The sequence below is a fragment of the Perognathus longimembris genome, chromosome 11, assembly GCF_023159225.1.
Source record: "Perognathus longimembris pacificus isolate PPM17 chromosome 11, ASM2315922v1, whole genome shotgun sequence".
Lineage (NCBI taxonomy): Eukaryota > Metazoa > Chordata > Mammalia > Rodentia > Heteromyidae > Perognathus > Perognathus longimembris.
Genome location: NC_063171.1, coordinates 53,919,541 through 53,942,377, shown reverse-complemented (window position 1 = coordinate 53,942,377; position 22,837 = coordinate 53,919,541). Strand labels below are relative to the sequence as shown.

The following is a 22,837-nucleotide window of genomic DNA, read 5'->3' as shown; positions in this document are numbered from 1 at the left end:
AGCTGAAAACCACTGCTTCATTCCTTTTCCAGCTCCTGAAGAGAGTACAGTCATTGCCCCGCCGTCTTTCTTTTTTAAACTAGGAAATAGAGAAGTTAGGTTTCAAATAAGGCCAAGCATAACTCCCAAGTATCCTCTTCTGATCCCATGTGGTGAACAAAAATCCCCATGAGAATCAAAATATAAACATAGCACTTGCTACAATCATTTTTCTGAGGTTGTGTGTGTGTGTACATGTATGAGTGTGAGTGTGCATGTGTGTGCCTGCTTTGTTAGTAAGCAACTCCGGGTACCTGCCCCTTCCTGCTGATGCTTCACACCCTGAGGAATGCCACGGGAACACTTGGGAGGAGGTCCAGAAGGAAAAGAAGCGACTTGGGCTATGACGCCCACAGCATAAACAAGCGCCTGAGGGTCCCTTGGGGCATCTGAGGCTCCTATCAGAGCAGCCGGTAGCCCACACAACAGGGAACCCCTGGAGCCAAAGGTTCTTCTCTAGACCCACGCGTGCCTCTCACTTTTCTCAGCAAGGAGACTCAAGGAACTTGGCTGTGTGGGGGGGAGGCTCTCATCGCGCCGCTGTTCAGCCTTGGCCATCAAAGACAGAACGCGGAAAGGTCTACTCTTCCCGTCCTTCAAGCTCTCCTTGTCTGAGCTTATCACAAATGATGACGGTAGAAAAGAGATGATGATGTCAGACACTGGCTGTACAGGGCTGGGGAATGCTGGGAAATCCCTCTGCCCACCACAGTCTTTGGGGGAGCTTGGGGAAGGAGGCCGAGCATGGTCTATATATGAGGAGCCCTTGGGCTCTCTTCTACCAGTCCCAAATGGATGCTCCTCTTCTCTGGTAGTTTTCATCTTTTATAAATACTATGGTAGTAAAAAAAATACTTAAAATGAAGGAAAAGACCTTTTAGACAGCAAGCCCCTTCTTCCAGAGTTGCGCGAAAGGCTGTTCAAATGCAGCCGCCATCTTGCAATGTGGGGCATACATTGTCTCCCCTACCGTTTTTTCCAGAGAGAGCGGGAACGTGTGAGCACACCTAAGCCATTGGTCCCACTTTGATTTTTCTGTCCAGAAAAGCTGACTTGAAAAACCATCGGGCATGTAGGCATGTAGAGAGGTGATGGTATCTGGGCAGGGGTGCAGACGTTTCTGTTTTTGAACTTGTTCTGGTTGTTGGTGGGTTTTATTTCACTCCCCCTTAAACAAACCTCTCAGCTGGCTCCAAAAATGTCTCTCTCTGATTCTGGGGACTGGGGCCTTGATATTTCAAACAGCTCCTGCGGAGACTGTGACGATCTCCTGGAAGTTAATATCCTGAGAATCTCCGAAAGCTGTTTCTCGATAGTGGTCATTTTGGCGTTTAAGGCCTTGATGTCCTCCTTCAGCTCATGCTTCACCTCCAGGACGGTGGCCTGCAGGGTCTGCTCGGGGATGGGGTAGAAGGAGTGCTTGACCTCGGCCAGGATGGGACTGCGGTCCTGGGGGCTCCTGGCCTCGCCCGCGTTGTCCAGGCGCAGGTCGCTCTTGGTGATGCCGCTGTCACACGAGTCGGTCTTCTTCAGCGTGGCCTCGCCGGACGCCTTGGTCCTCTCGGGGAGGGTCTCCATGGACTCGGCCTTGGACACCTTGTTCCAGTCCTCGCCCTTGCCGCACGCGTCTTTGAAGCGGGCCCAGCCTTTGCGCTTGGCGCAGTCACCCCCGCTGCTGCCCTTGGGCCCCAGGCACTCGGAGCCCGGCGCGTGCAGCTTGGCGTGGTCCGGCACGGCCGACGTGGAGGCCGCCTGGAAGGCCACGGGCGTGGCCGGGCTCTCGCGGACCGTGACCACGCTGGCCTTCACCAGCGTGTGGTTGGCATGCTCCGTGAGGGCGTTGCCCTTCTCCACGTCCAGCTCATCGAGATCCCGGCCCCCGCGCTCTGCGGCCAGCCTGGCTTCTTTCTGCTGGCGAAACCTCTGGAAGAGTCGCCGGACGGGGTGATCCGGGGGTAAGATCAAGGGGGCCTCGTTCTTGCGCTTCATGCGCTCTTCCTCCTCCCGTTTCACATCGCTGATCTTCCGGAACACGATCTGCGGGGAGACACAGACAAGCAGGGTCACTGGGTGGTGGCTCAGCCCCAGCTCGGCCATTGTAGTTCACCCACCCCTGTCCCGTCCGGCTCCCGGGCCATCCCAGGGCGGAGGCCCACCTCATAGCTGACAGCCCTTTCCTTTCCTTAATGCCAGTTCCTAGCTCTCCAACGGCAGGAAACGGAGGCACTGTCACCCTCTTTAGGGACAATCTCTACATTTCAGACCCAATGTAAAGCTCACACAGGTGGCTCATGGGAAAGCATTGAATCCTGCTGTCCATTCCCTCTCACGGACCTTATGTACCAATGACACCTAACCACCCAGCCTTCATGAGGCCCCTAGCCAGGAATCTCTGATAGAACCACTCAGTAAGCTTTCAGATAGGGCCAAGGAGGGTCATTTCATAGCACCCAGCATAGAGGTATCTAGTAAAATATGCATTGCCTAATACTAGTAATCATTCAGCAAATCATACATCATTAGCCTTGCCTGTGCTTTGACTTCTTGGTTCAAGCTCCTGTCACTGAATGGATTTACATTATGGCCACTAACCAGTAGGTGAGTGCTAAATCTTCAAGCTACTTACTTAGGACATAATAAATGGCTTTCTGACCTCCACTGGGAAGCATGTCTTCCCCAACCACTCATTGCTTTCATCAGCTTTGATGGCATTACCCTGCCTCCCCCTTATCTCCTCCTCAGTCCAGCCTCACATGAAGTCTAAAGGGCAGACCCATGTTAATGGACTCAGAAGAACCCTGTCCACTCTAAAGAGGGTGAGAGCAACCCAACTAGAGCCATCACAAGGATGAAGGGCTAAGGAAGTGTTTGACTCAGGACATTTATGGTCCTCTTAATCTCTCAATATCAAAGGTCAGAACTAGCTTGAAATAAGTTGTCCCAACAAGGGTAAGGAAAAAGAAATTCATCTAACATTGTGGGATTGACACAAAACTTATTGTGAGAGATGTTACAAGTGTTCAGGTGTGTTTTTAAAAGGTTTAATATTTATTTATGGTGAGTGTTGGTTGAGGGGGGAGCTACCCCCATGTTATTTAGCCTGAAATAAATGTAGACAGCATGTTCCCATCAAGGCCCTGCCAGCCTGGGCCTTCTTTAGGAGGAGGCAGGGCCCTCTGGGTCTACATTGCATCTTTGAAGTCTGCTGGCATTTTCTACCATGCCATCATGTGTATCAGAGGAGGCCCACTTGAATATCACTGCCTCAACCAATGGGCAGGTCACCATGTCTGTAGTTTCCTGTGAGAATCAGACAGTAATGTCAGCCTCCCCCGGGACACAAGGCAAAGGAGCTCTTATAGAGCTGCTGTGGCCTGGCAGTTTTGCTGATGTGGTGCTTGATACGTTCAGTGACTGTTTAGGAGAAGTTCGTCATGGAGTCTGTCTCAGAGGCAGCCATGACTGTACATTTTAACCAGTATTTGAGAGCTGAGTGAGCGGGAGTGGCTGAGTCATGGCAGTGAGGGTCTACGGCCCTAGCACCAGCCGCAGCCACTGCAGCCCCTCTGTCTGCTCTTAAGGTACTGACAGATCCCCGTGGCAGGACAGGTGTGAGCCTTAGGAATGGCAGGCAAGATCCCCAACCTGAAATGTGCTCCGGCTAGAGGCCTGGCCGTCTAGCTTTCCCTAAGGGTTCCATGAGGGTTCAATAGACGCGGTGAGAGAGGAAAACATTTCAAGTTGAAGAAAGACACAGTACTCAGCCTATCTTAGTCCATGTTCCTCAGATCCTCTCTCTCAAATGAGTCGAGTTACGTAGAACTGCTTCATATAAACACTAGAAGTCTATCATTATGTGCAATGGGGGTAACCCCTGCATGTGTGCATAGATATTCCTGTTCCAGGCTGCATAGTACCTCCTAATGCTATTGCTCATCCCATGGAGTTTGGGAGGTGGACGTCACCACAGAGGACGTGCTGTCCCCTCAGTGGACGGGCCTGGATCAATCCACACTCAAGACACGGTGAGTGGTGTCACATGCCCTGATCTCTGCTCAACCCTCCTTTCTCTAACCTTGCTAAATAAGTTCAGGTCCTAGAAAAAGGTCTGGGTTACTTTGTGTGAAGATCCTTCAATCTCATTTTCTACCCTGTTCTTCTAACCTGATTTCTATGTGACGTGGGATCGTTTCCCCAGCTCTCCTCATCTCTAGGTCAGGAAACCCTGTTGGCCCAAGCATAGATCAGCCATAAGTTCTTCCACAGGGTGCTGCAACACACTAGGAAAGACTTCACTGGATTGACTTTTTCCTTAGATGGAAGCTCTCTGAAGACAAGCCATGTTATGTTTTTCATCTTTGCCTCTTGTCTAGCATATGAAGGACTCAATAGATTGTCAATAAATAAATACCTATGCCAGTGTATGGATGGATTTTGGCTGCTACCCAATTTGTGAGGCCCAAGCCCTGGCAAAAGAAAGGATCTACACTCCCCTCCACCCTGCCCTCTCACCCCCCGATCTGTTTCTGATGTTTATGGTCTAAGGAGACAGAAGAGACTTCAGGTGGATTTATTCAACATACAATGTTTAGGCTCCTGAAGATTACAGTATAATGAAAATCCTAGTAGGCTTCCATGTTCATTCATCTTTGTTTCTTACTGACCTCATACTTATTTCATCATCTCTGTCTGACAGGTTTTAATTTTTCACTCTTATATAAGCTTAAAAAGATGAAATTTAGATGTCATCCTGAGATAAACCTTTTTTTTTTAATGAGGACAATGGCCCTTGTTCTTTTATATAAACTTGAATCTTCCTAGGGAAGTCACTCTAGTTTCATCAGAAGAGTCTAGAAGGAAATCTGAAGAGTGGAGTGCTTATTTTAGCTCTGCTACCACATGAGCTGGCCCTAAGCAAGCTTCCTTGTGCCTGCCTCCTGGCTAGATAGCCTATCCCTGGGTCCTATATGTGCAGTGTCTGGTTTATTTTTATCTACTGAACATTGTTATAAGATTTTATTTCAAGGAAAGATTCTAGGCCCAAACAATCATTTTGAAAACCATTGAAGGAGATAATCCCAAAAGATCCCCTTGAGAATGGAGAATGGAGAATGGGGAATGAGTGATTTTAACACTGTAGTTCTGTTTGTACAGGTTCATCTCCACACTCAAGTGAATCATTATCATACAGAGACTAGGCTTCCTGTGAGGAGGTGTCCAGGGTTCTCCATCATAATTTGACTACTGAGTAAAACAGAGTTTAGCAGGTGCAGTGACTTGCTCAAGGTCACATAGTTAGAAGCAGAACGTTAGGGTATGGGCCAGTGCCCTTTTCATCCTTCTAGAAATTCTTAGAGACCCTAACCATAGGGAAATGTCAGGGTCCGTTTGAGTGTATTCTTAAGAGACACAACTAATCACTCACTGGAAAGGCTCAGCTCTGGAGACAGACAGCCTCTGTTCCCATGATGAGTCCAGACACCACAACAGGCGATATCCACTTCCTTCCTGGATCTAGTAGCCAGAATCCCACTAGCCTCCAAGAGCATATGTATTTTTCTCTTGTCTGATGGATCCTGAACAGCTTATCCTGTCCCAAAATATAAGGGGTCAGAGAACTCCTCCAGGGCAGAGATAGCTATGGTACCTTGCTGGTCCAACTCAACATCCCTCAGAGGCTGCCCTAAGCAATTGCCTTTATTAAGTGGTTGTTGAGCTACACTGAGCTGACACACCAATCCTTAAGCTTCAGGGCTTTCTGAACAACTATTTTTAACTTTGTTTGATAAACCAACCCCTCCCCTCCCCAGGAACTGAGGTGAGTCAGGACAATCGACCATTTCTTTTGGATTGCATTAAAAGTGGGCCCAGCCTCTCTCAAGGCTAAGCCTTTCTCAACCATCAGTCAAGATTCAGCCAGAAAAGAGCAGGAGTCTTTTTCAAGGTCACTGAGCAAGAGAATACCAGTAGCTGAAGTAGAAGAAAGGCAAACACGGATAGGAATAGACTTCCTTGAAGCCTGATAGTTGGGGGATGTGGGATGGAGTAGAATTAAGGACGTTAAAAGAAAATAAAATGTCAATTCCCAGTGATTTGCATAGATGAGTAGATTCTGAGGTATGAGTCATAGAAAAGCATGATAAACCAAAAAGGAAATTATTTTGCTTTTTCGTTGAATTCACACACACACACACACACACACACACACACACACACACACACATACACATCCCTCTGATCTGAAGCACTCAGAATCAAGTAGAAAGAACACAGGCTTGGAACAGTCCCAGCCTGGCCACTAACTGGCCACTGGGTGACCTTGGGTGTGCCTTGTCCTTCGTTGGTTGGACTGGATCGATGGATCTCCAGACTGTCCTGCAGAACCTCCTGGATCAGTGTCATCTACTGAGTAACAATTGCCTGAGGCGGGGTTAAAACCTGGAGTGTGCCACAAGCTCTCAGATGATGCAGGCAGCCCGAGCAGTGTCTGAAACCCCAGGACCGATGCCTACTAGCAAGGTCATTGTCATTCTGCTGTCCTCAGTGGTGTGTGTGCTTTTGTTCCTGTGTGAGTGTACCTACACACTTCCAGCCTGCCTGTGTACTAGCTAGGACCCAAGTCCCAAGCCCTGGAAAGATGACTGAGGTTAATAGGTACTGTAATAACTTTTGGCTCCTTTCCTGGTCTTGACCAAGAGCTGGCTCTCTGTCTGCAGTGGTGGTGGGACACAAGGCAAGGCAAGTATATACTGAGCACTTGACTGCAGGCATGGGACATACATCAGGTGACCCCAGGAGAGCAGAGAGCCCCACCTCATGCCTCCTTTCCTCTCAGGGATGAGAACCATCTTGTCACTTGACTCAGGCTGTCTTGAGCTACAGAGAATTAGGAGGACAAGGCCCCACGCTTACAACCCTATAGAAATGGCATAGCTTTGCTCATGGTTTCCTCAGCCACAGGTCCTGACCACCAGTAACCCTGAGTGGTTTTATGGCAGACTATAAAACATGAAGATTAACAAGCTCAGTCATTTAAGAAACTTAAGAGTTGGAAAAACAAACTTCAGATGGGTTGATAGGATAAGGTAGTTGGTTAGATTTTGCTTTTAGAAAGGGATATTGTTTTACTATTTTGTTTCATTTGTTTGTTTTTGAAACAGTACTAGGAATTGAACTCAAGGCTTCATGCTTGCCACTTGACCCATGTCCTTAATCTTTTTGCATTTAGTTAATCTGAGATGACCTCGAACCTCTATTCTCCTATGCCTGTCTCCCAAGTAGCTGGCATAACAGTTGCCTGGCTTGTCACATTAATTTTACCCAGGCTGGCTTTAAACTGTGATCCTCCTGTCTCCAACTCCTGAGTAAGAAAAAAACCAAGTTGTAATATCTTCCACTTCCAGGATGATTATTTCTGTTAGTATGGAATCAAATGCTATGCTTTTTTCTTCCCGTGGCATCAAACATGGGAGATCCTGAGCTCCAAACAGAAGAAGAGGTCTCAAGAGGGGCTGAAGAAGATCACACTGTCACTGCTCATTGAGCCTGTACTATGCTGCCAGGGCCTAGTATTAGAAGGGGATAGAGTTCAGTCCTGCCATCCAGGGGATGCCAGGCTGCAGGCAAAGGCATCAAGTAGGCCCAGAGTGGGAGGAGTGCATGGAGTCGGTATGCAGTGATAGACAGCACCAGTGATCACAAGCGCTTCCAGTCAGGCAGATGAGATCATGTTCCTCAAGCCTGTTTCCTTATCTGTCCAATCAGATAATAGCACTGATTGGTAGGGCTAGTAAGTTTGACTACTTAATAATTGCTCAATAAATGCATTCTTTGTGAAAGTGATCCCTAATACCATTCTAGAAGAATGATTGGAAATTAGTGGGGATAAAAGGTTAAGGATTTGGGTGAGGGTATTTCAGATAGGAACAGCACGTGTCAAGACACAATGGCAGCCAAGGTAGAACAAAGTTTTGGGGTGGCAGGACAAGTGGCAGAGATGACACTGGAAGGAGAACTCAACTCCTATGTCCAATGCAAGCAGAAGACAGATGCTATCTCGGACCACCCTGCAGCAACTCCAACAGCTGTGTATGTTTATTAACTTCACTTTTTCATATGATGAAACTGAAGTTTGCAAAGGATAAGTAACTCCCAAAGGGATAGAGCTATGGAGCTATGGTCCAAACATAGGCCCTGGCCAGGCCCTGCTCTCCACGGTGTAGAGAACCTTCCAAAGGCCATTTGGAAATCGTAATATTTTTAGGCCATACAAAATTATCAAGACAGGCGATGGTCATAGGCAGCAGATGAGAAGCATAAGAGACACATACATGTCTGTTTTGCCGTGACTTCAGGAACTTTATATGGCCCATAGACTAGACATACATGCCACTGTGCTCAGAGAATGCCTAAGAGAAAGGAGTTTCTCTCAGTATGTGCTGATGACTTAAACTGAAACTAACCAAAAGCCAAGAAAGAGGCATGGGATGTATCCTAGCTCTGACTTCAAGAAGAAAAGCTGTAGATGAAGGGTGATTTCAGGCTTCTGGCCTTCACAGCTTGGAGAGAGAATGTTTCTATTATCTTAAGTCATCAGGTTTGTGGTTTTTTTGGTTATAGCAGTTGTCAGAGAAATAAGGACAATATTCCTTTACCACATTCTTGTCTTCCCATCTCCTGTTGGTTGGCCCTGGCCCAAGCACTGCCACAGGATCTGTTTCCTGCCTGCTGTTCTCATGCATGTTATATGGTTTTACAGAGGTATGTGTAAGGGCCAGGTATAGTGGCTTACCCTGCTATATGCTGATTGCAGATCCTAGGGAAATTGTTCTATCAAAGTCTTCTTTGACATGTTACATGCAAGCACCTAATTAAGCCTTGCTGTGGAGGAGGGTCCAAGATGGCTGAAAAAGAAGCAATCAGCACTGCCCTCTTCCCTTCAAAGAGCCAAAGTGACAGGTGTACAGCTCAGGTGAGTGACTGCGGGACAGTACTGGAAATCAGCAAGAGAGAGACTGGACTCTTGTGCAAGTCAGAGGCCTGGGAATACACAGCATGGTTAAAAGACACAAAATACCCGGCTCGACTCCTTTCTCCCCAGGGTAGGTGAGTGGAGGGAAGAAAGAGTCTCAGCTAACCACCACTGGATGCTGACATGTGTGGCTGCTGGGAAGTTTCACTGTCGTCACAGGCTCACGAGCCTCAGGTAAGTAACCTGTGACCCGTGCAGTGGCCATACATTGAACAGGATCTTCTGCCAGGCCCCAGTGCTATAGCCAAGAGGCATCTTGAGAAGTGAGTGACTACATTTGGGCTACGCTAGGTGTCATAAACCCCTGCATATTTCTATCTCTGAGACCCTCAAGAAATTCTACCTCACCGGCTGGAAGAGAAGCCACCTCAGGATCCCAAAGACCACTCTCAGGACACTTGGGGCCCAGTAGAATAACTGTGATGCAAACGTATTGGGTGGTACTATGGCAGTAGATGCTACAAAATGGAGGCAAATGGCAGGCCTCACTCTCAAGGCCCAATTGGGTTGTTAATTCTCTGAGGCTAAGGGTATGGTCAATCTTTGTGTGGCGTCATCAAGTGCCAGGACTAAAGGCACAAGGGCCCACAGAGTTCCCAGTAGCTCTCTCTTGTGTGCTGAGCTTAGGCCTGTTACAGACAGGAAACAGTGTGATTCCTGCCTGCAGTGGCCTGTTTAGGGGGGCTTTGAGCAACTCTTTGACTCCGGCTGTGACACACACACACACACACACACACACACACACACACACACACACACTGCTGAGTGCTCCAGTCCAGGTCCTGCTTCTTGGGGTACAGACAGGTGCAGGTGCTACCCCCATGCCTACATGATTCCCACCTCCCCTCCCCCTGCACAGGCCTACACCCAGTTATTAACAGGGCAAGTAGGAATTACCAGCCTTGAGAAACACTACAGTGCCCAAAGGGAAATAAAACTATTGTTGCATAACTAATCAGAATCCCTTGGATAGATCTTCAGGAGACATCTGCATATCAAGTAGGCCACCCTATAAAAGGGTGTGAGAGCCATGGAGGGGACCCTGGTTCTCACCGCCACCTCTTCCCGTGCAGCGTCTGGGCCCACACCATCTGGATCAGATGTACAGCCCATCAGATATGCAAATATCACCATAGGAACATCAGAACTATAGAAAAATACAACTATTTGATGCTTTCCAAAGATAGTCATACGGATGAAATCCTTGATGAAGAAATTAAAAAGAATTTTTAAAAACCCAGTGAGACCCACTAGGAAGGGGGCAAATAAATGGTTAAATGAAATTAAGAAGACTATGCATGATATGAGAAATTCTGCAGAGAGGGAGGGAGAGAGAGAGAGAAAGGAGAGAGAGAAAGAGAGAGATTCTGAAACGAAGAGCTCAGTAAGTAAAAAAAGAAAAATACAGTGGAAAATCTCCCTTGAAAAATTGAACGTTCACTTGATGACACACAGTCCTCATGTTGTGGGGTGCACTAGTTACTGTCATCCCTGCCACCATCACTAAGCAAGACCTTGAAATGTTTCTTGGTTCTCTTAGCTACAAGGACCAATGCTCACTCTGATCTCCTAATCTAGAGGACTTTGTAGGAAAAGGGGAGGCAGATTCCCATCCAAGTCTGAGACAGCCTGTCTTTTAATGATTCATCCACTGCCCAACTTGAGTGAAATCATGTAACAAAGAGATGTCTACTGAGCACCCCATGCTAAGCATTTCACATACCTTAGCTTATTACCTCTCAAGCCCATTAACTGCAAAGCCCACGGAGGAGGAACTATTATTCCTCCTGTGAAAGTGAGGAATCTCAGGCTGAGAGAGGTTAAGTCCTTTGCTAATGGCTTGTCCAGTCAATGAATGGACAGAATCATAACTTCAGCCAATGGATGTACAAGCTCTGTCACCAGGGTGGTTGACACCAGAGTGAAAGGGCCCGAGGGAGAGAAGAGCCTCATTTTTCTGAACCTGGAAAGACTGCTAGGACCCTGGGAAAAAAGGCCAAGTGACTGAGGTCCAAAGAGGAGCTTTTCTAATGGAAATAAGGAAACAAGCCAACTTCAAGCTTTGTCCTGGGATGTGCACTGGACCTCTTTAGTGACTAATGAGCTGATCACAGAGCGGCCAGTGTCGATGAACCAGACTTAATGCTGCCTCTCACATAGGCACCAGTGGGCTCCAGGTCTAGGAGCTGAGACTTCAACTCCAGGAGTCTTCATCTGTCTCTTGCAGCCTTGCCAGCTATGGACATAGGCATATTTGATTTCAATTCCAGCTGCCATATGCGGTAGCTCCTCATTCCCAGGCTGCAAGTGTAATAATAGGTCTCAAAACCACACATGTTTACACAGTCTCCAGGCTGACTGACGATGACATGCATCCTGGGTCTCTTCCATCATGCCCCAGAAGAAGCAGGGCCAGGTCCTCCCTGCAGAGGCCTGGCTATTCAGCCTGCCATTCTCTTCTGGCCACAAAAGTCACACACCAGGCCAGCCTATTATCAAGAGAGTTAATATATATCAGCACATCTGTGAAAGTGGTATTTTAACATTCAGGAAACAGTAGATGCAAAATGATGGAATTAGGGGTGCACAATCAGTGGTTGTGTCACTTCTACTGCCTTTGTTCTATATTTCTTTTGACACAAAGCTAATACAGGCCTGTAGTAGATGAGTACAGTCTCTCTCCTTTTTTCCATTCACACACACACACCTGAAATTGGTCCTGAATCCAATACAAAATAGGAAGGCGAGGGTGTCTGTTCCATGAGTCACGTGTAGCATCTGACTCAGAAATAATTTTTGGTCTCAGGCTCAGGAGTTGACATACTTTAAGGATCTGGAAATTTTAACATTCATGTCTACTTTGAATCAAGAATGTCTGCCATCTTCTTGGCCTTTAAAAATTGTTAAAATATTTAGTTTGATAGTCTATAAGAAAGAAGTCAGTAGAGGTTTCACATCGCTACAGATACATCCGAGAAGAGCCCTGTGCCATTCGTTTGAAGTCTGCCTCCAGATTGATGTCCCCACGTCCCGTGTCTTACTCCATCCAGAGCATAACCTTCCATGGGCCCTCCATTCGACGATTGCTTCCAAGTCCAGATGACCAAATAGTCCTTCATCCCCAAGATAGGATTAAAACTGTTGGTTCAGGCATTCTGGGATCTGCGCCCCTCTTAAATCCAAGGTAAATGACAAGAGGGATAAAGCCCCGGTAGATGGTGAACTGGCTGTTCTTGAAATGCTGCTGCAGCCTCTGCCTGGCCTCTTTGCTCATCATCACCATCCAAATGTGATGGCTAAGCAGCACAGCAAGGTCCCTCGCAGTGGTGGCCAGAACCCAAAAGGCTTCTGGGTGTTTTTGAGTGAACAGAGGCAAAGAGAGAAAACCCCTGCACACTAGCCCTGTGAAGTGGCTCCCCCACAGTAGCTGTAGGGAAGTTCTAGTGAGGTCTGGAGGACACAGAAGTGGGTTCAGGCTCAAGGGGAACAGGGCATCTGAGAGGGACAGTGGACCAAAGAAAGATTATGATGTAATGAGAAAGAAGGAAGAGAAGACACTTTCGCAGAAGAACTTAGCGGTAAAGGCAAAATAAAATAAGAACATCAAAAGAAAGGGCAGAGGACACAGAGCTACCAAAATGGCAGAGCAATGAGTCCTCATGTCCCCAAATCACAGAGACAAGCAGGGGCTTCACCCACATAAAGAGTCCAGATTATCTAATAATTATGGTCCTGGGTGTCAGATGCTAAACTTTCCTTGTGCTCCAAGGGCTGCTCTCAGTACTGTACACGTCATTTCAGTGAACCTGGACACCACCCTGGGAAAGCCCCTATTGTCATCCCATTACACAGAGGAAGATGCTGGGATCAAGATGTGGGCCGTAGCTTCTCTCTGCCATCCCTCCTGCATATTCCTATGCAGCAGCCTCTGCCTCCTTGGCTCTCACTGGGATTTAAGAAAAAACAAGGACTTACCATCTTTATTTGAAACTGGGTCTCACTGGTGTGTGTGTGTGTGTGTGTGTGTGTGTGTGTGTGTGTGTGTGTGTTGCCATTCTCACCTCCCATCCTACGTGTAACAGTTTCATACAAGACAAAAGCTGAATTTTCCTGGTAGCTCTTCATCCACACTGTCTCTGTACTTTGGAACTTGGAACTTTTTTCTCCCAACTGGGTACATTTTTAGGCCATTCTTGTAATGTACCCATTATACTATGCAGGATCGGCATGTGAATTAAGTGAGGTTTATAAAACACATGGCACTCTCTGACTGGATGATGTAGTTTCTGCCAGGCTCCACATTGGACTTCAAGTCCTACTTTCATCATCTTGAGAGGTCACTGAAGTTTTTTTTGCAGGGGGGAAATCACACCACCACTTGGCTAAAGAAGCTGTGTCTCATCAGACCTAGACAGAAGGGAACACAGACCTATTTGGATTAAGACTGGCAGAGAGATACTTTAATAACAAGAGTACAGGAGTGGCCAAGAGAGAGCCCAGGATCTGGAGGGATTGTGTTGCTGTACAAGGCAGCAGGCCGCAAGTTCCTACCCTCTCTTTCACTGTTCTCTAACTGCCATCCCCAATTTTCAGTGCTATCTCAAAAACACGTCACCAATAGACCTTATTATGCATGGTTTTTTTCATAGATGAATAAAAAGGCCACATAACTAGATGAGTATAGCTGGTAGCTGGCTACAACTATTATTTATTTCACGAAATGTGGTTGGAGAGGCCCACAGAGGTTACTTGGCTACTATGAGGGAGAGCTGGCCAGAACTTGAACCCAACCTCATTTTCCCTTCCTCCTGTCCAGCTGCCAAGGACTCAGCCACTGCTCAGCCATGGCTCTCAGGGATCAAGTTCAATTGGCTGGGACAGCGAGAGCAAGGAGCAGAAGGTCTCCTTCCCAAGTTGGGAAGGGTTTCTAGCTGCTCCCTGCTAAAAGTCAGCCATCCAACAAGTGAGCCAATTAAGGCATGCTAGGAAATGACAAGCCACCGAGGAGTCTGCCAGAAGACACATCTTTCTCTATAAAATGGCTTCAACAATTAAGCTTTCCTCAAGACCACCAGGAATCACAAACACACCAGGGAATTACAGGCGCAGCGAGCCTGGGGAGCAGGTGCCTCAGTCCCCCCTGGCACAGAGGACTCCTAAGTTCCCAGCACAGGCTCCCTGCAGCAGGGGTGGGGCGTGCAGAGCCAGCCGCAGGCTCTCACCTGGCTGCCCTTGTAGAGAGGGCACAAGCTAGGAAGTAGACTCCCCGTCTCTTTCAAGGGCTCTTCTTGGGCAAACACCCCACATTCTGCTGTCTTCCTCCCCATGTGAACCCTCTCGCTTTTTCTTATTTGTTTGTCATCTTTCTATTATTTATTATTTGTGTATTGGGGATTGAACCTGTGGCCTTATACATGCTAAGTAAGGCCTCAACTCTATGGCCCAAGCCACTGCTGTAGTCCTTGGCATTAAAAAAATTAAATTGTGGGGCTGGGGATATAGCCTAGTGGCAAGAGTGCCTGCCTCGGATACACGAGGCCCTAGGTTCGATTCCCCAGCACCACATATGCAGAAAACGGCCAGAAGTGGCGCTGTGGCTCAAGTGGCAGAGTGCTAGCCTTGAGCGGGAAGAAGCCAGGGACAGTGCTCAGGCCCTGAGTCCAAGGCCCAGGACTGGCCAAAAAAAAAAAAAATTAAATTGTAATTACAAAGGTGATAGATACAGAAGGGTTACAGTTAAATAAGCCAGGTAAAGAGTACATTTCATTTTGGGCAAGGTCACACCTTTCCTCCCTCTCTCCCAGTTTTTCCCTACTGTCCCCACCCACAAGTTGTATAATTCATTATCCACCAGTGAGTACCACCACTGCATTTGTTCAGTCTTTGTCCCTCCATTTGGTATTTTTTGTACTTTTTGTGTGTTTTGTTTTGTTTTTGAGAGGCTGAATTGGGAGTCTTTATTGGAAAACCGGCAACTACAAGCAGACACTTGTCTCCAAAAACCTTGCAGCCTCCAATATACTTGATACTGTTAGGAAACTGAGCCATGAGGGGTAGTAAAGAAAGAGCAGAAAAACAGTCTCAACAAAGCAGATCTAGTGTCATGGACAGTGAAAGAGGGAGGCCATGGCCACCTGAGGAGAGTCAAGAGACTCAAGGCATGGTGCCATATTTTTGTTTCTTGCAGTGTCTCACTAATTTTTCCTGAACTAGAATTGAACTCATGAGCTAGTCACATGTAAGTGCCTACACTAGTGGATCAATACTTTCATAGTTCTGATGGAAAAATCAGTTATGCCAGTAGTCCTGTGGGGTACACCATTGATTAGGGTGATGATAAAAATACCTGTAAAAATGCAGGGATTCAAATAACTTCCAGGCTATTCTTTTTTTGAAGAACTACTAGGAGACACATTCTAGAAAAAATAACACCCATGAAACAGCAGTGGGAGGGAGGATATTTAAGACAGAACAGATTAGAACAAGGTGACAGAAAGCTTCAGAAGGGATACATGCAGGGGACAAAAGAAATAACGTATTAAGACATACAGAAAACATTATTAATATAATATTACACAGGTATTAGGACATGTGACATAAATGAGTGATAGACAAATGGTCAGCCATGTAATAAGAAAGAAAGAAACAAAAAAGAAGGAAGCAGTGCAAGAAAATTAATTTTTTTACCTCCAGGAAAACAGAAAGTGCTAGTATTTTCTAAAAAAAATGTCAGGGCTGGGAATGTGGCTTAGTGGTAGAGTGCTTGCCAAGTGTGCATGAAACCCTGGGTTTAATTCCTCAGTGCCACATAAGCAGAAAAAGCTGGAAGTGGTCCTGTAGCTCAAGTGATAGAGTATTAGCCTTAAGCAAAAGAAGCTCAAGGACAGCGCCCAGGCCCTGAGTTCAAGCCCCAGAACTGACAAAAAAAAAGGTGTCAAAGGGCCAGGCACTGGTGTCTCATACCTAAAATCCTAACTACTAAGAAGGCTGAGATTTGAGGATTGAAGCTTGAAACCAGTCAGGGCAGAAAAGTCTGTGAGACTCCACTCTCCAATTAACTAGCAAAAGGCTGAAAGGGAAAATGTGGCTCGAGTGGCAGAACACTAGAGTTGAGCAAAAAGCCAAGTGAGAGTACAAGGCCTTGAGTTGAAGCCTCAGTACCAATACTGGCATAAAAAATGCATACATACATAGATACATACATACATACAAGCATACCTCACAAATGACAAAAGCCAAAGCTATGTGACGGCAAAGTTGGTGCCTTAGTTAACCCCTTACCCCATCTGGGCCTTAATGTCCTCTTTTGTCTACTGAATGGACTATACAAAAGGCTCAAGTCATATGTGCGAAGGTAGGACAATCTGGTTATATCAAAATTAAAATCTTTGATACAACAGGAGACCAATGATTAAGACAGGCTATGAGTTAGGACAGCAGTTGGCAAGCCAAGGCCTCTACCCAACCTGGCCCACCACCTGCTTCTGTAAATAAAGTGTTGTTGGAACACACCTGTGCCCACTTGTTTACATGCTGTCTGGCTGCTTCCGGGCTGCAGAGGCTGAGTTTGAGTAAGTGTACGAGGTATGGCCCAACCAATAATATTTGCTCGCTGGACTTTTACAGAAAGGGTTTGATAACTGTTGGCCTGAAAGAATTTTCTCAATATATACAGACAAAAGCAAATTAAGATGACAGGCCTGGAGATGTAGTTCAACAGTAAAATACTTGCTAACATGCAGACACTCTTGGTCCAATCTCTAGCACTGCAGGCAATTAAGCAAGCAAACACGCAAACAAACTCCTAAGGGCATGATGGTACATGCCTATAATCCCAGCAAGTGGGCAGTGGTTGGGAGCTTGGATAAAGTGGTAGAGCACTCACCTAGGAAGAAAAGACACTGAGTTCAAATCCCAATACTTAAAAAGAAAATAATTTTATAGCATTTCATTGGGTTTTCAGGAAAATGAAAAAAAAATAGATATCTGAATCCAATCCCCTAGAATTAATACAATTTTACTATTTAAAGTTTTAAAGTGTCTTCTAGAAGTATTTTTAAAAAATGAACATAGACTCTAGAACCCATAAAATAAGAATAAATATGTCAAGGTAAAAGATTAATGATAAAATGGGGAAGTAGTTGTCATTTGTTTTTTTTTTGTTTGTTTGTTTTTTTGGCCAGTCCTGGGCCTTGGACTCAGGGCCTGAGCACTGTCCCTGGCTTCTTCCCGCTCAAGGCTAGCACTCTGCCACTTGAGCCACAGCACCGCTTCTGGCCGTTTTCTGTATATGTGGTGCTGGGGAATCGAACCTAGGGCCTCGTGTATCCGAGGCAGGCACTCTTGCCACTAGGCTATATCCCCAGCCCAGTAGTTGTCATTTGTGACAAAAATAGTTCCCAGAAATTGTTAAGAAAAAATTGGAATTGATATTCCCATTTAAAAAAAATGAACACAGAGATAAAGCAAGGTCACAGAAAAGGAAATATAAACGACTACTAAAAACATGAAGAAAACACCCAATCTTACTTAGAATTAGATAAGTACAAATTAAAGCTACCATTGTTTGTTTCAATGATATGAGTGCTAAAAATACAGAAGTGTGACAAGCCATTTGTTGATAAAGGAATGAGGAAGCACGGACTCTGGTGAGTTTTCAACACCTTTTTAAAGGTCCCTTTCCTCCTGTGTGAAACAGTACTAAATACAGTACTTCATAAGATAGCTGCAAGGATGGAAAAGGCAACATATGTCAAATACCTAACGTGTACATAGTACATACTTCCCCAATGCTAAATAGTACTATTATTATTAACACATATGATCACATTCGTGTTTTCTTCGCAGACTAAGTGCTGTCACTGTCCTAGATGAGATCTCTGAGAGCACAGACAAGGACACATTTCTGTGTCCAGGTTGGAGACCAGCAGGGTCCAGAGCATGTGCTAATTAAATACCTGATTTTGAAGTTCAACAATGCATTCTTAGGCTATCGCAGCAATCCTCGGCTTGCTTGAGCTCTTCATTTCTAATTATGCTATGAGCTACGCTAGCCCCCAAAGCAGGAGGGAATAAGCCACCAGCTACAATGAACACCAGAGGGTGAGGTTTGATATTTAACGATGATGCTCTAAGCTGTAGTGGAGAGCATCTCTCAGTCAAGCTTTTGAGAGATGAGACATACTACTTTAGGATAGTCACATGCACTCAAATGTTAGTTTAAGGAAGCAAGACCTGGGCAAGGAGAGCTGCTCTGGGCCAGAGTAGATACCGTAATGTGAATTTCATGGAGCCACATAGCTCAATAGAGGGGACCCTTCCGGCCCACTAGTAGGAAGTTTTAAGATGGAGAACATCCAGCCTATGGGCCATGATGGGACAGACATGAGATGCTTCTTGTTGGCTGACTGTGGCCTTCTGCCTCTATCGATCATTTTGGTCGTTCTACAATGATGTTATAAATATCCAAACAGCCCCTGACAGATAAGGTTTCCTCTCCTTACAGGAAGGGAGAGGGCGTTCCAGCAAAACAATGCCCCACCCACCCCTCACATACCATGTTTCAATAGGAGGAGCGTCCTTGGCTTCCTGGCTGTTTCAATGTTTAGCTTATCATCTTCATTTCCAATAACAGTCTCTCCCCTGGAAGATTAGAGACCTTATGACTGACACCACCTAGGCCCCACACTGTCTTTCAGCCAGCTCACTTCTACTTCTGTCTCCTTGCTTCCTCTGATAAGAAAGGCAGAGGAGCCCGAAGAGGATGCTAGACCCAGTAGGGACTTCAGGAGGTCATCTTCCAGTCCTCTGTCTTCAGGCCTGTGACTTTCTAAGCTATTTTGTGCCAATGGCCATTCCTCTTGGCATTATTAACAATATGACAGTTGGCATTTGGTACTGCTTTATGCTTGACGAAAAGTTGGCACACACACTGTCTCATTTGGGATTCGGTATGTGGGGAAAGTATTCTTATTTTCTATAATTGAAGAGACAGAGGCTGAATGAGGCAAGATCTCTGGCTCTTCCAAGCCTAAAATATGCTATTGTCTTTTCCCAAAGTCTATGCAGTGGAGCATCCTTCTGTAGCCAGTTCTGGATTCAATCATCTAATGGCCAATTATATATACACACACACAATTGGGTCTGTTTTTATTTAAATCCAATTCCACTTGCTTGCTCCTTTACAGATACCGAGAGGAGCTGGTCAGGACTCTTTGCTCCTCTATACTTTTGCAAGTGATTCATCCAGAGCTTTCTCTTTGCTGGAATGCAAGTCCAAGCTCCTCTCCCCTTCCTGGCCAGCTGAGGTGCAGAAGTTGAAGGAAACTGGGGAAAAGGCTGAGTCTTTGTTTTCAAAGGCTGCAGGGAGGCAGCGGTGAGGAGGGATGCAGTACTTGCACTGCAGATGGAGATTCATCTCATTGGTGTTGAGAGCTTTCAGAAGTCGGACTTCCTCTGTCTCTCCTCTAGCATTCCCTGCCAGGCTGACGGTGAAGGCCTAAGCAGAGCTGACCACTGAGGATTACCTAAAATGGGCAATACCTGCCAGTCCCTGAAGATAGGGACTGTCAGCCATTCTTCTAAGACTTCCAGCCAAAACTCTCCAGAGAAGAGTCTGCTTCTCCAGGTATCTCTTAGGGCTTCACCTTCACCCAGGGTAACACACAGAGGGCTGCAGACAGACAGACATATCCACCTTCCTGGGGTGAGTAAGTTCTGGATACATTAGCAACCTCTGTCAGTGCAGCAGTGATAGAGTTAGGGATGGCTGTCAGGAACCTGGAGTCAGAATTCTAGTTCAGGGAGGCTGGAGGTCAACCTAGCCCTTAGGTAAAACTCAGGTGGCTGCAGTGGCCATAGCCGGAAGGGAAGGTGTATTTAAAATCACCCTCTGTGCCTGACACCTGTGCTGTGAAGATGTAAGAGGGACCCTGCTGGCCTACAGAGGCAGGCTTCCAGCTGTGAGGCCTCATGAGGTCTCCTTGGTCTTCATGCCCTCTAGGAGACTAGCATTTCCTTTGCTCTAAGGTTCTCTGAGGATCAGTTCCTTTCCTTCCTTATGCTCCATTCCCAGATCTCCTCCCACAACATTCTACTCACAGCCCCCCCCCCAAGAATAGTGCTCCCCCAAATATTCTAATCATGAGCAACATCAGCAGCACCGAATATTGCCATGTTCTTTGCACACTATTTTATTTAATGCTTACAACAGCCTAAAATAGGTACTTTTATTAGTCCCGCTTTCCAAACAAAGAGATAGAGACTTAGGCAGTTTGAATGGAAGCACTGAGATTCAAGCCCTGTCCCTTTGCCAATCAGCTCTACTCGCTGTCATTAATCTCATCCATCCTCTAGTCCACCCTTTCCCGCAGTGACTTCTGTAGCCAACAAGAGAAGTGTCTCTTCCAACCCACTCAGCCTTTGCTATAGCACCCAACCTACAGACGGTTCCTGGGTGGGAAGTGTTCCTGAGAGCGCTTGCTGAAGACTCCCATTCTAGAGCAGTGATGTGCTCAGGGGAAGCAAACAACCATCAATATTTGTAAGAGTGAATGCAGCAGGGAAGGTAGATTCTAACCAAGTAAGCAAAGCATTTAAAAGTCCAATAAAACTGACCTTTGCTTTAGCCACCTTGGGGATTATGACGCCTGCTGATTCAGAACTTGTTCGACAGATGCCTTATGATTTCATTAGAAACACAGGTTGCCAGGGCTGGAAAAAACTGCATGTCACTTTAGTTCCTCTGTGCTACAGGTGAGGAAACTGAGTAAGGGAGAAGGGTATCGATAGCCTCCAGACTCAGGAATGGGCTCTTCTGATTCTCAGACCAAGCCTCTTACCAAGGAGACAGAAGGCAAAAGAAGCAATACTGACATACTGGTTCTTATTCTTGGGTATCTATCACAAATATTACAAGTTAGAACACAGCAAAGACACTTGCACATCCACGACATCTATGTTTATTGCTATACTATTCACCATAGCCAAGCTTTTTTGAAAGCAGCCCAAGGTGTGTGTGTGTGTGTGTGTGTGTGTGTGTGTGTGTGTGTGTGTGTGTAGGGCTAATATAAGAAGGCACTTAAGGTAGTTTCTCATACATATTCTTGCTTGACCAATCTCTGAGAGAGGTCTAGTAGGGATGTCCAAGGGCATCAATGTCCAGCATGATGAGAAGAGGAAGTAGGTATCAGTGGATGGGCAAGGACCCCATCCTGGGAACACTTCCCACTGGGCTCTGCAATGAGATATCTGTCCTCTTCTCCCGAGCACCAAGAAACAACTAAGCCATTGCTACTTCCGGGCATACAGAGAGAATCTGCCTGTAATAAAGCAAGTGGGCATTTACCCTAGCTCCGCCCAGTCTCTTCCCAGAGAGCTATTTACATCAAGAACTGTTGAAGGACAGCACAAGCAATTACTGGCAGAAAAATCCCCAGCCGGTCTCTGCTCTACTCCCTCCACGTTGCTCTTTATATGGTCAGTAAAGTTGCCTCAGATTTGTGCTCGTGGAGGGTGGAGCTTACGTGTACATCCTGCCACAAAGCTGATGGCCACATTGGGGGGGGGGGGGGGTAAACAGACCCTGTTTGCTAAGCTTCAGCCCAAGGGCAGCTATGGGCACCGAATGTGTGCTGAGCCCAAGAACATTCTTTCTAAAATGTTCAGCACTAACAAGAAAGAGCTCATAGCCAGGACACTTCTTCACCTCCACATCTTTAAAAGGGCCATGATCATGCCTGCTACTGAGGGAGGAATAAACACCTTCCCTGCCTTCCTTCCAAATGCCAGCTGAATCTATTCAGGCAGTCACAGTCTTCAGTCTTGCAAAGAAAACCTCCTTCCAAGTATACTCAAATTACGACAGTGGCAAGTAATTCAGGTTCATGATGAGACTGGACATGATCATACACACATTGACACAAAGATTGGCGTGTCACACAGGCACAGAAACATACCTTGGACATAGGGAATATGCTATTCTTGGAGCAGTCTGTGATGGTCTCATCTGCCATGCAACCAAGGACTTTGCATGTCTCGTGACCACCCTTTACCTCTCTCTGGAGCTCATTTATGTTACTTGTAGCCGTGGCTGCTCTTCCCTTCCCCATTATGTTTCCACCAGTTCAAATCCTCCCTCTGCTGCAAAGGATTGAGGATTCTGTTATTACTGGGGCATCCTCCCAGCCAGAGGTGCACAGACCATTTTCAAACAGCAGTGCTCCCCATTGAGCTCTAATAATTAACAAGAGCCTTCTGCCCTGAATTAGCCTTTGATGTAAATATTGCCAACTTCCCAGGGCAGGATTGATTCATGGCTGATTCATTTCAGCTGAGCAAAGGGCTTGGCACAAAGCAGAAGCTCAGGAACTGTCTATTGAATGAATGAATCAATCTCTGAATGAACAATGCAGCTTTCCTATATGAATATCTGCCAAGTGTACAAAAGGAGGCAAGAGGGCTTTCCTGCCCCCATTGCTTGCTTCGCTCTTTCCTGTACACTCTGGTGGATGTCTGCTTTGTTTCGCAATGAGTCATTGAATTCCACAACAAATGTGTGTACAGGGTTAGCATAAAAAGAAATGTTATCTGAGGGTCAGATAGACGTTCCCTTCTTGAAATTTAAAAACTTGGGCACCTTATCCCAGTGAAGGACTTTCAAGTCCACTACTGCCTACTCTGTAGGTAGAGTCAGGATTCTTGGGGAGAAGTATGGTGCCCAAGAGAAGAGACTCAACTTGCTGAAGGGGAATTTCCCAAGGTCGGCTC

General features: G+C 46.3%; 2 protein-coding genes across 3 annotated transcripts in view; both read right to left on the bottom strand.

The window, feature by feature from the left end:
• Nucleotides 1-676: 676 nt before the first annotated feature.
• Nucleotides 677-22,837, bottom strand: part of Kcnh1 (potassium voltage-gated channel subfamily H member 1) — a 301,959-nt gene continuing 279,798 nt past the window's right edge. For both annotated transcript variants that reach the window (XM_048357386.1, XM_048357384.1), the window contains exon 11: nucleotides 677-2,076. In XM_048357386.1, the coding sequence (XP_048213343.1) occupies nucleotides 1,222-2,076 (855 nt within the window). In that variant the 3' untranslated portion in view covers nucleotides 677-1,221. The remainder of the gene's footprint in view (nucleotides 2,077-22,837) is intronic.
• Nucleotides 12,186-12,353, bottom strand: LOC125359590 (mitochondrial import receptor subunit TOM7 homolog). Its single transcript, XM_048357387.1, has one exon. It carries the CDS (start codon nucleotides 12,351-12,353, stop codon nucleotides 12,186-12,188), a length of 168 nt encoding a protein of 55 aa, XP_048213344.1.